The 17980-nt window shown below is 34.7% G+C and overlaps 1 protein-coding gene across 8 annotated transcripts in view; it reads right to left on the bottom strand.

Annotated features, from left to right (window-relative positions):
- STRN3 (striatin 3) overlaps positions 1 to 17980 on the bottom strand; it is a 106512-nt gene that overhangs the window by 33632 nt on the left and 54900 nt on the right. For 5 of the 8 annotated variants that reach the window (XM_021099888.1, XM_021099885.1, XM_021099886.1 and 2 more), the window contains exons 5-8: positions 16981 to 17154; positions 11131 to 11260; positions 9656 to 9797; positions 4228 to 4338 (exon numbers count right to left, since the gene is read on the bottom strand). In XM_021099888.1, the coding sequence (XP_020955547.1) occupies positions 4228 to 4338; positions 9656 to 9797; positions 11131 to 11260; positions 16981 to 17154 (557 nt within the window). The remainder of the gene's footprint in view (positions 1 to 4227; positions 4339 to 9655; positions 9798 to 11130; positions 11261 to 16980; positions 17155 to 17980) is intronic. The other 3 variants (XM_021099889.1, XM_021099890.1, XM_021099887.1) reach the window with 1 other exon arrangement.

Here is a 17980-nt window from a genome sequence, read left to right as displayed (position 1 = left end):
AAATGCCTAGGAATAAACCTGACCAAGAAGGTGAAAGACTTGCACACAGAGAACTATAAAACACTAATGAAGGAAATTAAAGAGGATTCAAAGAAATGGAAAGATATCCCATAATCCTGGATTAAAAGAACTATTTAATATTATTAAAATAGCCATAATATCCAAAACAATCTACAGATTTAATATGATCCCTATCAAATTACCTATGACATTTTTCACAGAACTAGAACAATTAATCCAAAATTTATATAGATGGAGTTCCCACTGTGGCACAGCAGAAATGAATCTGACTAGGAACCATGAGGTTGTGGGTTCGATCCCTGGCCTCGCTCAGTGGGTGAAGGATCTGGCATTGCTGTGGCTGACAGCTGTAGCTCTGATTTGACCCCTAGCCTGGGAACCTTCATATACTGCAGATGTGGCCCCAAAAAGAAAGAAAGGAAAAAGAAAAAAAAAAAAAAAAAAAAAAGCAAAATTTATATAGAACCACAAAAGACCAAGGATTACCAAAGCAACCCTGAGGAAAAAAAACAAAGCAGGAGGCATAACTCTACCAGACTTTAGACAATATTACAAAGCTACGGTAATCAAAATAGAGTGGTATTACTATGGAAACCATGGAACAGAATAGAGAACCCCAAAATAAACCCAGACACTTATGGTCAATCAATCGCTGACAAAAGAGACAAGAATATTAAATGGGGAAAAGATGGTCTCTTCAGCAAGGGGTGCTGGCAAAAGTGGACAGCTTCATGTAAATCAATATAACTAGAACATACCCTCATAAAATGCACAAAAATAAACTCGAAATGGCTTAAAGACTTCAACATAAGACATGATACCATCAAACTCCTAGAAGAGAAAATAGGCAAAACATTCTCTGACATCAACTATACGAAGTTTTTCTTAGGTCAGTCTCCCAAGGCAATAGAAACAAAAACAAAAATAAAACCAATGGGACCTAATTAAACTTAACAAGTGTACCTTAAAGAAAGAAAGAAAAAAAAAAAAAGGTGGAGACAATTCAGGGAGAAAAAAAAATTAAAAGAGAACCTAAAGAATGGGAGGAAAGTGTTGCAAATGATGCAACCAACAAGGGCTTTATCTACAAAACATACAAACAATTCATACAACTCAACAACAAAAAAGAAACAACCTTTTCAAGAAATGGGCAGAAGACCTAAGCAGACATTTCTCCAAAGAAAACATACGGATGGCCAGTAGGCACATGAAAAGATGCTCAACATCACTAATTATTAGAGAAATGAAAATCAAAATTACAGTGAGGTACCTTCTACCGGTCAGAAAGGTCATCAGTAATAAGTCTACTTACAAACGCTGGAGAGGGTATGGAGAAAAGGGAACCCTTCTACACTGCTGGTGGGAATGAAAATTGGTACAACCACTATGGAAAACAGTATGGAGGTTCCTCAGAACACTAAAAATAGAACTACCAGATGATTTAGCAATCCACCCCTGGGTATATGTAAAGACAGAACTATAATTCTAAAAGATACATGGAGAGTTCCCGCAGTGACACCGTGGGTTATGAATCTTACTGCTGCAGCCTGGGTCACTGCAGAGGTGTGAATTCAATCCCTGGCCTGGCACAGTGTGTTACAGCATCTGGCATTACTCCTACTATGGCTTGGATTCAATCCCTGGCCCAGGAATTTCAATATGCTATGGTGGTGGCCATTAAAAGAAAAGATACATGCACCTCTATGTTCATTGCAGCACTATTCACAATAGCCAAGGCATGGATACAACCTAAATGACAATCAACAGATTAGTGGATTAAGAAGTGTCATACACATACACAATGGAATACTACACAGCCATAAAAAAGAGTGGAATAATGCCATCTGTAGCAACTTGGATGCAGCTAGACATTTTCATACTAAGTGAAGTAAGTCAGAAAGAGAAAAACAAATGCAGTATCATTTACATGTGGAATCTAAAATAGGGCATATAGAACCTATCTTCAAAACAGAAACAGATTCACAGCCATGGAGAACAGACTTGGTGGTTGCCAAGGGGGTAGGGACGGAAGGACTGGGATGGACTGGGAGTTTGGGGTTAGTGGGTACAAACTATTACATTAAGAATGGATAAGCAGTGAGATCCTACTGTATAGCACAGAGAACTACATCCAGTCTCTTAGGATGGACCATGATGGAAAATATTATTAAAGGAATACATACATACATATATATCTATATCTATATAACTGAATCACTTTGTTGTAGAGCAGAAATTGGCACAAAATTGTACGTCAACTATACTTCAATAAAAAATAAAATAATTCTTTATTGCTAAAAAAGGCAGGGTTGCCACCTTCAATTTATTTAAAAAACAAAAAACACAGTATCTGTGAAATGCAATAAAGATGTTGCCTGGGAGTTCCCACTGTGGTGCAGTGGAAAGGAATCCGACTAGTATCCATGAGGATGTGGGTTCAATCCCTGGCCAAGCTCAGTGGTTTGGGTATCCAGGATTGCTATGAGCTGTGGTGTAGGTCACAGACTCAGCTAGGATCCCGCATTGCTGTGGCGTAGGCTGGCGGCTATAGCTCTGATTTGACCTCTAGCCTGGGACCCTCCATATGCGTGGGTGTGGCCCTTAAAAAAAAAAGACAAAAAAAAATGTATGCCTGTATAGATTTAAATATATTCTATCAAAAAAAAAAAAATGGGGTGCTTATATTTTAAATCAAAAGCCACATTACCTAACATTTTCTAAAGAAATCTTCAGTAGATAAGTAAAGTTTATGAACAGCATACATAAAATAAGTAATCTAATACGAAAATACTTCATTTCTTTAAAAAAAAAAAAAAAACCCGAAAATTCTAATGTCATTGTTTCTATATTAAAATGGTTAATCATGCAGAAGTACCTGTATATTCAACATGCATTAATTATATAGGTAAGGGATGTTGGAATTGCCCTGTCCAGCACTAATGTGTTTAAATGTGATAAGTAGTTCAATGTTTAATCCTAAACTTCTTAGAGAACACTGTCTTTTTATCCACATGTAATAATGCAAATTAGCATAGTTATAAAAGTGCATAACAGATAAAATCCCAAAACTCCTCACTTCCACAGTATATTAAATCATTAAAAATATGCTTTACTAAAGGAAATACACCCTTTCCCACTATAACTGCCATCTTATAAACTAATATATTTGTTACCTGAGAATGGAATATTAAAGAATGTCTATGGTTTTTGTCTTTGTCATCTACTGTTTTTTTCCTTGACATAGTCAAAAAAGACTAGCAAAAATCAATGGCCAATTCAAAATAATGTTTTTCTGAAACTAAACTTGAAGTTTCTTCACTTAATATTCATAGATCTGAAATGTCTTTCATGTGGTTGCTTTTGATTCACAATATGGAAATGCATTACTTTAAGAGATGTTAGAGCTAAATTTATACTTTTGGTAAATATTGCTCAGGATATAACACAGTGGTAAATATATGGAGGTATCCAAAGACACTCAGCTATTGACCAAACTCTACTGCCACCAACTACCCTCTCCTTCCTCTACCAGAGCAGCCAAGAAAGATGGAGAGATTTTTTTTTTTTTTTTTTGCTACTCTTGTCTGTGGTTAGATCACGGCCAGAAAGCACAAACTATGGAAAGGATTTTCCTAGTCACATTTGGAGATTCCTAAACTAAGAAATGTAACCTGGATATGAATTGGTTATAGCAATAATAACCTATGAATCAAAAACAAAGAAATTTAGGGGTTCTACTGTGGTGCAACAGGTTAAGAATCTGGTGTTGTCACTATAGCGGCTGGAGTCACTACTGTGACATGGGTTTGATCCCTGGCTTGGGAACTTCCACATGCCATAGGAGTGGCAGAAAAAAAAAAAAAAAAAAAAAAAGGAGAAATTTACACTTTCTCCCTTTTGAACAAATTTCTATTATTTTTCACCCCAAGGCCAATATTTCTTACAATCTGGTAAATTTTTTAAAGCTTAAAATACAAACAAAAACCTTGAAAATTTTCATGTTTATCCACATATTTAAAATGATATTCCACTTGATCAATAACACATCCTAAATTACATTAAAATAAACTTCAATTATACAACAGACAAAGTTTAAAGTTAGTTGCCCCCTTTATGAAACAAAAAAAAGTACACAAAAAACAGAACTGAAGAATTTTTTTTTTCTCAAAGACTGGTATACAAAATTATAATAGAATCTGCACTTACTCTTCACCCCTTTCTTCCCCTTTCGTTCCTTCTTGTACTGTTCCTTCAGTTTACTTATTAGTCCCTGGTCTACATCCCAAACCTCAGTAGTTGGGGAGAGGTCATCTTTATCTACATGCAGCATATTATTAAAAGAAAAAAAATCAGCAGTTGGCAATGCAAGCTGTTGGCAGTAAACCGTTATAGCTTTAAATAATCATAATAAAAACGTACTAACAGCATATACTCAAAGTACTTTAAAGGTGCAGTCTCAGTTTTGGTATTCACAACACAAACTCTAAAAGCCCATCTCTTAAGTTTCTAAACATTTAATACTACTAACAACAGTTAAATGGTGCTTCATTTCTATGAACCACAAATTTGAAAGTTATTCTTTCGATAACTGATTCTTTCAATGATATTAGAAATCTAATGTTATAAAATAGATCACTGCATCTTCATAAAAATGTTAATAAAAATTATTCAGCCAGCATCATAAAAGCAAATGAATGAATTACATGCGAACTACTCATAAAAGTGCAAGCTGGAAAGGTCAGTGCCGTTTTATTGATGAAAATATTCATGCACCTTCTATCACATTGATTCTGCATGCACAGGATAAATGTACTAATGGAGAGGCATTCTAGTCCAATATAATACATACAGAGAGTTCCAAAATACAATGTCTCAAATAATCCATACAAAGCATTCAGAGAATCCCACATCTGCCCCCACTCCAACCAAATAGTTCAACATCTCATTACCTTCTTCCATTGGTCTACAACTAAGATTAGCAAAAAAACACACACAAAAAAAAACAAAACTCAAATTCCACTGAAGAACTTTTTAAGAGTTGATATTTTTAGGGTAAGATAGAACCAGTGACAAGCATGGAGAAGTGAGAACATACATTGCTGTACATATGCTAAAGATGACACCAGCTATTTTAGCTGAATAAACAAATCCATATTTGTTTTAAGTAAATACTTGGGCCTGGAAAAAATTTATCCTATAGTAAACTACAGGAAAAACAGAATTAAAAAGAATCAAAAGAAAAATAAGTCTATTAGAATTATTTTAGATAGTAAAGGTTTCTCCTTCCTTTGTTTAAGTCTTAAACTGTTACTGTCTAAGTTTAAAGCTGTTATTAGAAATTTAACATTCTGCTAAAGAAAACCTAGGAGTTTATATAACCCTGTTATTAACAATTACACCAAAACACATAGGTTAAGTCAATCAAGAAGACTGACAGAAGACGGAGATTTTACAGAAAACATACTTTAAAAATTTTCAATAATTCATATGCTGGTTCACAAGTCTTATAAACTCCCTAGGCTTCAGTGATTTCATCTATTTAGTGGACATTTAAAAAGCCCTTCTTCCTTATTGCTATATACAGTAAACATAAAATATTCTATTTGAATGGTATATAGAAATTCAATTATTTAATATACCTTAAGTCTTCCCTACAATAATTGTCATCGCTTTCTCCCTTATGGACATACTGTGATCAGTACGTAAAAAGCTAAATCCAAAACTTTAATTTGATAACTTGAATGATTTGAAACTAGATTTAAACCTGAAATTTATATGCATGAATATCTGTCAAATTTGCAAACTCGTGTCAGGTGATTTAAAAGAGAATATTCATTTTTCATGTGTTCTAATCACAAGGTTTTTCTGAAAACAATGCTGTGTCAGGAATCATTCTGTTACCTTATCAAACACTCCAAGAAAAAAGGTGATCTAAAGAATTAATTGCTTGCACTCATCCTAACAAAGCTAACAATTCTTATTTTTAAAAGTGACAAACTGATTTTGAGCAAATAATTGTTAAACCTCCTAGAAGCAAAAAAAAAAAAAAAAAAAAAAAAACTTTAAGTGGTATAATTTTTATACAGAAAATTAGATAAAACAGAAAAGTTTAGTAAGTTTTTAAAAAGATGTTTGTAGAAACAATAAAGCTGTGAATAGCTCTAACTAGAGTAGCAAAGGGTAGTGGAGTGAAAAAGCAAAAGGAATAAAAAAGGATAAGCTTAAAAAAAACCCAAATATTATTTGCAAAATAACCTCAAGTCTAGAAAACAAAGGTAAACTTAAGGCAGTGCAAAGAACAGGTTGGTGAATGCATATATGCACAAACAACATCCTGAAACTTGCCTGGTAAGTAACAGCTGATTTGATATTGCTTATAAGAAATAGTTAAGAGCAAAAGGGAAGAGGCAGCATAATCTTCTACATATTAATTCTGTTTTTAAAAAATCTAGGGGAAGAAAAATACCAAGAAATGAGGTTGAATCAGTTACGGGAACTTTTTTGTTTAAAAGAAAATACAAATACGCACCAAAAAATTGATCCTTCACAACTCCAAAACCACAAAAACATAAAATTTTATTCTGGTGATTCTAACCACCAAAGCAAAGGAATTATACAAATCTACTTAATATAGCATATATTTGTGACTAACTTTATGTGAATATTCATTTCTTTAATTATCTAATATATTTAAATACATTCCAGCACTAATCGTACTCTGTAGTCCTATAAATTTCTATAGATCACAATTTCAAAGTGTAGGAGAAAATAAATATCCTTAATATGTCTAGTCTCCATGTGAGAAGCAGCAAAATTAAAAATGTCTACCAGTATTTTAAGCTATGCAAAGAACTAAAAACTACTAAATTAAACTCAGACGACCTAATGCAGATGGCAGAAGAAAAATAAATTTAAAAGCTTCCTAAAAAGCAGTGATTTCACAGGATAAAAGGATTCAAAATGGGAGATATCTGAGTAGACTGCTAGTAAACAAAATAAAAAATAAATTACCCAATGTGAGTGAATACTGAGATATATATCATTATGGCAGACTATTAAAAAAAAAAATCTGTGTCCTTTACCCAAAAATTTAAATCTGAAAACCACTTTATCATTTATAAGTAAATTCAATTTATGTAAATGAATTAGATAAATATAAAGGAATATCTGTACATCCACAGTATCTGTACATCCACACTTTTTGTTTTGGAAAAAAAAGTGAATACAACATCTGTTGAGTAGAAGTGATAAATTCAGAAACAATGCATATATCCTTTGATAGTTTTTATTTCTTAAAGAAAGAAAATACTTGAACCATTTTGTTCTTAAAAGAATCATTTCCTACTCAAGAGCTGAAAATGCTTTAAACATGTTTTGTCTTGTGAGGAAGGAAGAGACTGTGTTGGTTACTTCTATTTACACAAAATGATTCAGGTATTCTCAAATACTAAGGGTAAGAGTAAAGTATCGGCAGTTGTCATTCACTAATTAGGTCCTCTCTTGGAATTCTGCTCTGTAGTCAAAAAGTCTTTGAACAGAAGGACCAATTAACTGCATATAATACTTTTATTATAGGAATAATAGCATTTTATACAAATGAAATTCTTGTAATTTTTGTATATTCTTCTGACAGGGAATTAAAACTTATTAAAACTTCTAGTAATTTTAGGTGAAGAAGACAGCAATGGATATGTGCCAAGATTTAGCTACACAGATGTTTGAAAACTGCTTTTGACCTATTTTTTCTTTAATAAAAATAATCTAAATGTCTATTAGTAGGAGCCCCAGTTAAATAAATATGGGAACATACTGATAGAGCATTATGCAGTTATTAAAGGTGATGTCGCAGAAGAATATTAAAAGTGGGTTATAAATCAGCACAAAGCAAAATACTTTGCTAAATACATATAGAAAAATATTAAACATCCTCTCTACATAGTAGTGCTAAAGGTGAGTTTAAATTTTTTTCACATGAATCTGTAGGCACTAAACCTCCTAAAAAATGTGAATTATAAAATAATCCAGTAAAAAAATCCAAAACAGTACTTTAGAAACTATTGGGAAAAACATATTTCCCGCACTGAATGGGTTGCACAGAGAAGTTAGAAGGAAACAGATACTTTTACTGCTTCTTTTGAGCAAGGCAAATTCTTAAGAAGGGTAAATCTATAATATAGTCATTTTCAAATAATTAGCACAAAAATGTATATTCAAGGTCAGAAAGTAATTGTAAGTTTTTTCTGTATCTTCAATTAATGTGTTTCCTCTCTCTCTGAAAGGTCTGAAAACAGTACTTTAGAATTATAAACAATGAGAAAATTGGTAACAAAATGCACATCTTTTAAGTACTCCATTTCTATCAGGATAGTCAATAAACATTATCTATTAGGTTTTGTCTCTCTTGCTATTAGCAATACCCAGTATCAATACATAAATGAGGCATTAAAAAAAAAAAAAAATCCAGAGTTCCCATGGTGGCTCAGTGGTTAATGAATCCGACTAGGAACCATGAGGTTGCAGGTTCGATCCCTGGCCTCGCTCAGTGGGTTAAGGATCCGGCGTTGTCGTGAGTTGTGGTGTAGGTCGCAGATGCAGCTCGGATCCCAGGTTGCTGTGGCTCTGGCAAAGGCTGGTGGCTACAGCTCTGATTAGACCCCTAGCCTGGGAACCTCCATATGCCACAGGAGCGGCCCTAGAAAAGGCAAAAAAAACAAAAAAAACAAAACGAACAAAAAAAAACATATCCAACTGTGTTTATCACCAAAGTAGTTTTAAAAAATCTAGTGAAAATTAATTCCTCTTGCTAATAATTAAGCAATTTTGGCATTCATGTGAAATATGCATTAAAATACTTAGTAACATTATCCAATAAAGCTCTGTAAACATGATTTGAGCTCTACCTACCAGATGGTATGCTGATATTAAAAGATGATTGAATGAACATATTTAATAGGAAGAAAATACTAGACTTCAGCTATTATCTTAAAATATTTTATACACTTTTATTTTACTTTCTAATGGGATTTAAAAACCCTGTATAAATAGAACTGTTTTGTCCCTTTTAATTATGGCTGGGTTTTAATTAATATGCATCACTTCCAAAGGCTAGGCCCTAACACATTTGTAAACTGAGTATTATATATAATAAAGTTTAATACTTTACTAAATCTTATTTCAATTTAGAACTATGATTAAGGACTAGCAGTTTTATTATTTTCTAGTAATAAGTCAGATAGTACCAAACAGGCATACTGAAAAGTGTTAAGTTTTCTTGAAACCTAGATTCATTACCAAATTAAATCATGGGAATTTTAAAACTATATATATGCTTTTTAAATAAAAATCTGCTAGGAGGAAAGGAACTGGATTTCTAAATTAACTAGATGTTTCAACTTTAAATCAAGACAGATTTCAATAATCAAAATCCACCAAAACCTATATATTAGTTTAGTCACCAAATCTAAATAAATTGGTGCAAAAATACTCTGAAATGATTCATTATCACTCTTCTCCTTGCTCTCAGTTTAGGTGCCAACATTCATTCAGATACACATATCTCACATATAATATTTAATAATAATACATCTTTAAGAGCTAGATGTTCTCCCACCCCCATATTTCTTTATCACCTTACCCCATTCTGTGCCATCCCCTGAACTCCGTGCTTCTCCAGCTCCTTCACCGTCTTCAGCAGTCACTAAAAAATCAAATTCTTTCAGCGCTTCCTCGGTATCAGGATCATCAGTTAGGTCAGCAGCTAAACCTTCATTACCTATCTGTAAATGGAATATAAGCCAAGAATTACTTTTATGATAAATCTTCAAGTGATCCTTTATGTTTTCACACAATTATCTTTACATTAATACTCCTATTTTTAGATTATTTAGATACAAAACTTTAGATTTTCCACATGGTTCACAAATCCCAAATTGTACCCTTGATAAATGGTTGTTAGAAGTGCTGTGTGAAGATTGATGTAAAATGTGATGCAAGTAATGTGGTAATAACAATGGTTAAAACGCTAATTATCCAGAATGATGCTTCTTACAAAGAAATCCAATTACAATAAACTCACAGGTACCTCCATTAAAGACAAACTACTAAAGACTCATTTACTTGCTTACATTCTAGTAAACTGTACTGAATTGACCTCACTCACTGAGACATGCGTATGTAGTCCATAATTCATTAAGGAAATGGGATAGCTAATAAAAACATTAACTAATGCAAGGCAATAGATGTTGTAAGTAAAGCAGTGCTTCTGGGGGGAGGGGAAGGATCAAAGTTTCCACATGAGTATGTTACACATACGAAATGTGGCAGAAATGCTGAAAACTGCTTTTATAGACTGTAAGCTTTTAAGTGTTTTCCCCACATTACTGTAAAATCCCAAAGAACCACAAATGAACTTATACCCCAACTTTTTTTAACATACTTGAAACACTGTACACTACCACGAAAATTCACGCACGGATCATCTAATCTACTTTTTGTTCTTACAATTAACCTGTATCAACACTAAAACAGATAAACCTGTTTCTTAGGTTTTGAGCAAAAGCAAACATATTAATCCTTAGCAAAGAATGAAAGTGGTGACACATACATTTATAATTCTTAGTTTACTCTATCACCCAGAATGGGAGTATCCCCACCGCAACTTTAGTTATAACTTGTTTACTGGACATGAAGAGACAAACTTCAGCAGTGACAGAAATGGAGAAGATGTAGCTTTTTAAAAAAAGTTTCAAACCACTGGACTAATGCTATAAAAAGACTTTTTCTTGCCATTTAGTTTATAATACAGCAAATAATTTCTACTATATGTATAAGAATTGACTACAGGAAGTTGCCATGTGATGCAGAGGGTTAAGGATCCATTGCTGCTGCAGCTATGGCGTGAGTCAAAACTGCATTAGGGGTTCAATCCCCAGCCAGGGAACTTTCACACACCGAGGATGCAGGCAAAAAAACACCAAAACTGACTACATAAAACTTTTAAGTGACATAGTAAAATAAAAAATAATCAATTACTCCCAATGTAACATTTTCTATTCCAAATACAGAACTATATATACTTTAGCTAGTGAGAATATAAAATTTAATTCTTACTTTGTGTTTGTTTATCCGATGTTTGTCTTTTCCTTCTGGGATGCCTTCAATCATGTCATTTTCTTCCTCTTCATCGCTGTCATCAGCATTTTCTAAGAAATTGAATGTCTCAAGAACATCACCGGAGGGCCTATATAAGAGAGGTAAAAAAAAAAAAAAAATCAGTCAAAATATTCCAGTGGTTAATTCTAATATTTTTGCTGTGTCTCCTATTTAAAAACATTACTTGAAGGTAGTGGAGAGATTCAAATGACAACTTAGTTAACATATTACCTAAGTATTCTACCCAAGAATGTTAGAAAGATACATATTCTACAGTTAAAGTGATCGTTAAATTTCTACGATGAAAATATTTTAAGTAATTACTGCACCAAAATAAAATCCATTGTACTAGGCACTGAAATGTGTTATTATTTTTCAAAATAAACTGATAAATTAGGTATGGTCATCCCTTGGATAGAAATTTCTTTCTCTAAAGTGAGAACTCACATATTAGGTTTTTAAAATTGTATTTGATCACGGTAATACATACAGATGGCTTTAAAAGTCAAACAGAGCAAAATCCATAAAAAAATAATTGATGAATAAGACTTTCCAAAATTATAAACTTTCGCTCTTTGAAAGACAATGTTAAGAAAAATTTAAGGAAAAGCCTATAGGAGTTCTTTGGTGGCCTAGCTGTTAAAGAGCCAGTGTTGCCACTGCTGTGGCTTATGTCACTGGTGTGGCATGGGCATTTCAATCCCTGGCCTGAGAGCTTCTAAATACAGTGAGCATAGCCAAAAAAACCCAAAAAAACAAAACAAAACAAAAAACCCCCCCAAAACAGAATAAAATCCTACAGACTGAGAGAAAATATTTCTTTTTTTTTACTCTCGCTTTTTAGGGCCGCACTCACAACACATGGAAGTTTCCAGACTAGGAGTCTAATCAGAGCTACAGCTGCTGGCCTACGTCAGTCACAGCCACAGCAACACCAAATCCAAACCGCATCTTCGACCTACGCTACAGCTCACGGCAACGCTGGATTCTTAACTCACTGAACAAGGCCAGGGACTGAACCTGCAACCTCATGGTTCCTAGTCAGTTTCATTTCTGCTGTGCCACGACAGGAACCCCGGGAGAAAATATCTCTGCATCACACATTCAATGAAGGACATACATCCAGAATATTAAAAGAACACTTAAATCTCAACAGTAAAAATAAAACAATGAAAAAAATGGGGAAATTATTCAAAAAGACCCTGTATCAAAAGATACGTAGATAGCATAAACAGATTCAACATCATTAGTCATTAAGAAAATGGAAATTAAATCAACCATGGACTGTGAAGGGGCTGAGACTTCATGCTATTTGAATGCTAACGTTGTTTCTTTTGAGCATGCACAATGATAGCTTTTGTATGGCTTTTTCAAACATTATTTCACTGCATAATTAGAGGACATCATTTCAATCTGTAAACAAACATCCTTAGAAATACATTCTGTAAATATATTTTGGAAATAAAAAAAAATTACTACCTTAATAATCTTTTCAACACCATTTTACTCTTTCTGAAAGTCCTCTTCAGATGTTGGCCCTCCTGGACTGATCTTTACGTTTTCCTATCTTTTCAGTGCTACTTTCTTTTCTTTTTCTGGAGGAGTCCTTTAACTTCCAAGTTTTACATGGAAGTTATTTCTATCACACTTTTTAATTTCTATTAGCTCTTTTTTGATCTCTCATTGAACTTTATAAAATAACATCTTACTGTTTTCTACATGCATTATCTTTTCTCAGTCCTCTGAGAAGAGTAATCATAGTTTTAAAGTGTTCTGCTCCCTGTTTTCTCTGAGTTCCTTTTTTGGTTTGATTTTTTTTTGGTCTCCAATTTTCCTATTCAAGCAAAGAGTCTTCCATTAAGTGTTCACATTTAACAGTGAAGCAATGAAAAGCAACCTGGATGTATTATGTACATGGGCAAGACTTATCAAGCAGCTAGCTTCATTTCTGTATGATAGGGTAGAGGCCTAGCCATTTCACTGGCAAATCCCAAATGTTAGTATTATAAGGTCTTCTCTATTAATGTGATCTAATTCCTGCCTGGAATTAGATCTAATTCCTGCCTGGAACTGCTAAAATGCCAAAAGCCAAATAGTAGAAGAAAACAGTGGATCTCACTGCTCAGCTGGAGATTTTCAGATAATCCTCTTGTTTCAGTATGGTAACCCACCCTACAGTTGTTTGATTTCTTAAGAAATCAGAAATTGCTGGAATTCACCAGAAATGAGAATTCACCAGAAAATAAACCACCATTTTTGGAATAAGGGTTCAAGTGGCTACAAAGGATAAAAAAGGGGATCTTAGGAGTTCCCATCGTGGCTCAGTGGTTAACCAACCTGATTAGCATCTATGAGGATGCAGGTCTGAGCCCTGGCCTCACTCAGTGGGTTAAGGATCTGGCGTTGCCATGAGCTATGGTATAGATCGCAGACGCAGCTTGGGTCCAGTGTTGCTGTGGCTGTGGTGTAGGCTGGCAGCTGCAGCTCCAATTGGACTCCTAGGCTGGGAAACTCCATATGTTGCAGGTAAGGCCCTAAAAAGCAAAAAAAAAAAAAAGGGTGGGGTGGGGTGGGGATCTTAGATCCTAAATGCTTCTTATATAAACCTGAAACTATTAATTACAGTTATTATAGCCCCCCTATTAATAGCCCCCTCTAAACCTAACTTCAGACATACCTGATACCTCTCACTACTTTGCTTTTGGAACTCTACTGGCATTTAGTGATCCAAATTCTTTTTTCTTTCCAGTCTCCAAAATTATTATATTCTCCTACCTGATGGAGAGTACATCCTCTCATTCTCTACATATATTCAATTTGTCCTTGTGTGTTAATGTATCTTAAAAAGTCTTTAACTGTTATGCTACCAGAGGTTCTAGAAGGCACACAAGTAAAAGGTGCCTTTAATCCACCATGATTAAGTGGACACCTCCATCTGCGCTGTCTATAATTTTTTTCTTTGCCAACTATTAACTATCATCTCTCATTCTAAAAAGGCAATGACCAGAATTTTTAAAATTAATATATCCAGGTGAAGGGAAAATAGAATGAAGCTAAACATAAGGTTGGTAAGTAAAAAGGTTAAAAAGTCAGTATATTTTCGAGAGATGAGGGAACCCCACAAATTTGTCAAGATTCTAAAGAGGGTGAAATGAGAAAGAGAGCAACTACTGGTGGTTCAAAGGTAAATCAGACCAATTACTAAAATGTAGCATAGCTTTCAGTTAGAAGATCTATAAGAACTCTCTCCCCCAATGAATCACCATAAAGAAGATACTATGTGTGCACTATGCACCCAACAATATCTCCTTACAATAAACCAAGAAAGGTAACAGTGACATACACTCAGCAGAATCTAATAAACATTACTCTTGATGAGGTCACATTTCAACTGGATAAAGAGTATTTCGTCATAGCTAACACATATTATATGCAAGCATTGTTCTAAATGCCTTATATCAATTCACTTCTTCTTCACATCAGCCCTATCACTACCATTTTACAAATGAGGAAACCAAGGCACAAGAAGGTAAAGTACCCTGCCCAAAGTCAGGCAAAGTAAGTGGCTAAGTCAGGATTCAAATCCAGTAAGTCTTCAGAGTTCACATTCTAAAATGTTTCTAGTAATATAATCTAAACCATAACATTCTTCTGCTGTTGAACATTAAGACTGCTTCAATTTTTTTTTTTTACTATTTTAAATAAGAATATAATAAATATCTTTTTGTTGACATCTCTATCAACACGTTGGATCATTTTATTTCTTTGAAATTTTCAGAGGCCCTGATCATAACTGATACTTACCTACATTAGTACAGACGCACAATATACAAGTATACTCATCAAGAAGGAAATCACGGCATTCCCTTGTGGCACAGTGTGTTAAGAAACTGGCATTATCACTGTAGTGATGTGAGTTCAATCCCTGGCATGGGAACTATCAGATGCTGTGGGTGTAGCCAAAATACTTAAAAAAAAAAAAAAAAAAAAAAGGAAATCAGCCTTTATTAAAAACAACTACTGCCTAAATGTCTGTAGACAGATGAATGGATAAAGAAAACGTAGTATACATATTCAACAGGCTATCGTGAAGTCATTAAAAAAGAAGGAAAACATTGATGAACCTTTAGGACATGATGCTAAGTGAAATAAGCCATCTACAGAACGATAAATACTGCATGACCCTACTTGTATGATTTAAAGTGGTCACCCAGAGAAGGAGAAAGTCAAACGGTAGGTGTCAAGGGCTGGGGGGAGGAAGAAGTAGGGCATTGGTATGCCATGTGAATAGAGAGTCAGACATGCAAGATGAAAGGGTTCTACAGATGTGCTCTACAACACTGCTTATAGTTAACAAAATGGCACTGCATTCAAAAGCTTAATCTCATGTTATGTGTTTCTACCACAACAGGGGGAAAAATCTACTAAAGTTTTAATCTTGCAAAGGCAAGAAGCTTTATAAGAAGATACAGTTTGGAGTTCCCATTGTAGCGCAGTAGAAACGAATCCAACTAGGAACCATGAGGTTGTGGGTTCGATCCCTGCCCTTGCTCTGTGGGTTAAGGACATGGTGATGCCGTGAGCTGTGTGTAGGTCGCAGATGAGGCTTGGATCTGGCATTCCTGTGGCTCTGGAGTAGGCCAGCAGCTGTAGCTCAGATTCAACCCCTAGCCTGGGAACCTCCATATGCCGCAGATGCGGGTCTAAAAAGCAAAAAAAAAAAAAAGAAGATACAGTTTTTTGTGGATCTTTAATTCAGATTCAGGTGTGATACAAAAAAGTGCATTCCTCTAAAGTATTTATAATTCTATGAACTACTCAGCCTGGTTAGCTACAAGTTTAGTTTAAAATGAATGAGGAAGAGTTCCCGTCATGGTGCAGTGGTTAAGGAATCCGACTAGGAACCATGAGGTTGCGGGTTCCATCCCTGCCCTTGCTCAGTGGGTTAACGATCCGGCATTGCTGTGAGCTGTGGTGTAGGTGCAGACGCGGCTCGGATCCCGCGTTGCTGTGGCTCTGGCATAGGCCAGTGGCTACAGCTCCGATTCGACCCCTAGCCTGGGAACTCCACATGTTGCAGGAGCGGCCCAAAGAAATAGCAAAAAGACAAAAATAAATAAAATAAAATAAAATAAAATGAATGAGGAGGAGTTCCCATTGTGGCTCAGTGGTTAACGAATCCGACTAGGAACCATGAGGTTGGGGGTTCCATCCCTTGCCTTGCTTAGTGGATTAAGGATCCAGCGTTGCTGTGAGCTGGGTTGTAGGTCGCAGACACGGCTTGGATCCCGCGCTGCTGTGGCTGTGGTGTAGGCCGGAGACTACAGCTCTGATTCGACCCCTAGCCTGGGAACTCCATATGTCGCACGAAGCGGCCCTAGAAAAGGCAGAAAGACAAAAAAAAAAAAAAAAGTATATCATATCTGGTAGCTTTCTGAACCCAAACACAATGCAAAGCCTTGTTTTCTTCACAATTATTACCACTGTAATTATAGTGCAGTATGATTTATTGAAAATAATAAAAACTTTAAAATTATGAAGTTAAAATAACATGAAATCACCCTCAAATTTTAATCTTGCACCTATTTCAGAACTATAGCCATTCTCTTGGCATCGAAATTTAACATAAATAAATTTAAAAAGCACCTAAACAGAAAGTTTATTTGCCCATGGCACCATTTAGAGGACAAAAGTCTTTGAGGCTAAACTTTACATGCTCTAAAAGTCATTAATAGCAGTAACAAGAAGCTAAAGAGAATCATAATATCCACTGTATAAAAAAAGTTAATCTATAAGTATAGATCATACCTTTTGCTTTCTTGTCCTTTTTGTTTAGGAGATTCACCTCCATTCAGTATCTGTTCTAAATTCTTTGTTTCTACTGATCCATTTGGTTCTGAATTGGACAGTCCAAGTAATGACCTTACCCGCTGAGACCGCACATCTAATATTGTATCTGTGTAACCTACTTCCTGAAGATATCTGTAAGAGAAAATTTAAAATAGTAAATCCAACATATGTTAGTACCTGCAAACTTGCTAAATCAAAATTACAAAGGATTTTGGAAAAACCCATAATCCTATAATATATACTCTTCCTCTGCCTCAATAACTTTCTTCTCTATAGACTAGTTCTAGTTCTAAGAAAACAAGGACAATTACAAACCAAAATTTAATTAAGAAAGCATACAGATGGCTAACACTAATTAAGGGCCAATTATCCTGAAGCCTAAAAAGCCCCAGAGCCTAAAAAAATGCTTTGGCTAAAAAAATAGAGTTGATGACATACATTATTAAAAAAAAAAAGAAAAAAGTCCATGAGGTGGTAAAGGATGAATAGGACTAAACCTCAGAACAATGACATGCTAAGTTTAAACCTGGGCTCTTGGCCAAAGGTTTTTGGCTGGTTAGTTCTCCTAGAATCTAAGATCTCATGGTATTCCTACAGTCCTGTAGTCTTCAAACTTTCCATGTATCTAAACCAGGGTACTTAACTGAGATCTAGGATGAGAGTGAAAAAGAAGAGGGGACTGACAAAATCATGCCATAGATTATGGGTCATGAAGGGCTTTGCGTGACAAATGAATTTCTTTCTAAAGTATCTGATAGGGAAGAAAAAATGCTGAAAAGAAGCCTTATAGGCTGTGGACAAAATAACAAAGGGTTTTAAGTGAAAGCTAAAGACAGGGAGACTGGTTAGGATACTAACAAAGCAAGAAGTAAAACTGGAGAAGAAAAGAAGAAATGTGAGAAAAATAAGATATAATCTTAGTGTCTTGGTGCACAAGCAAATATGGCAGTAGAAGAAA

The sequence above is a fragment of the Sus scrofa genome, chromosome 7 (assembly GCF_000003025.6).
Source record: "Sus scrofa isolate TJ Tabasco breed Duroc chromosome 7, Sscrofa11.1, whole genome shotgun sequence".
NCBI classification, from domain to species: domain Eukaryota; kingdom Metazoa; phylum Chordata; class Mammalia; order Artiodactyla; family Suidae; genus Sus; species Sus scrofa.
This window is presented reverse-complemented; position numbering and strand designations above follow the sequence as displayed.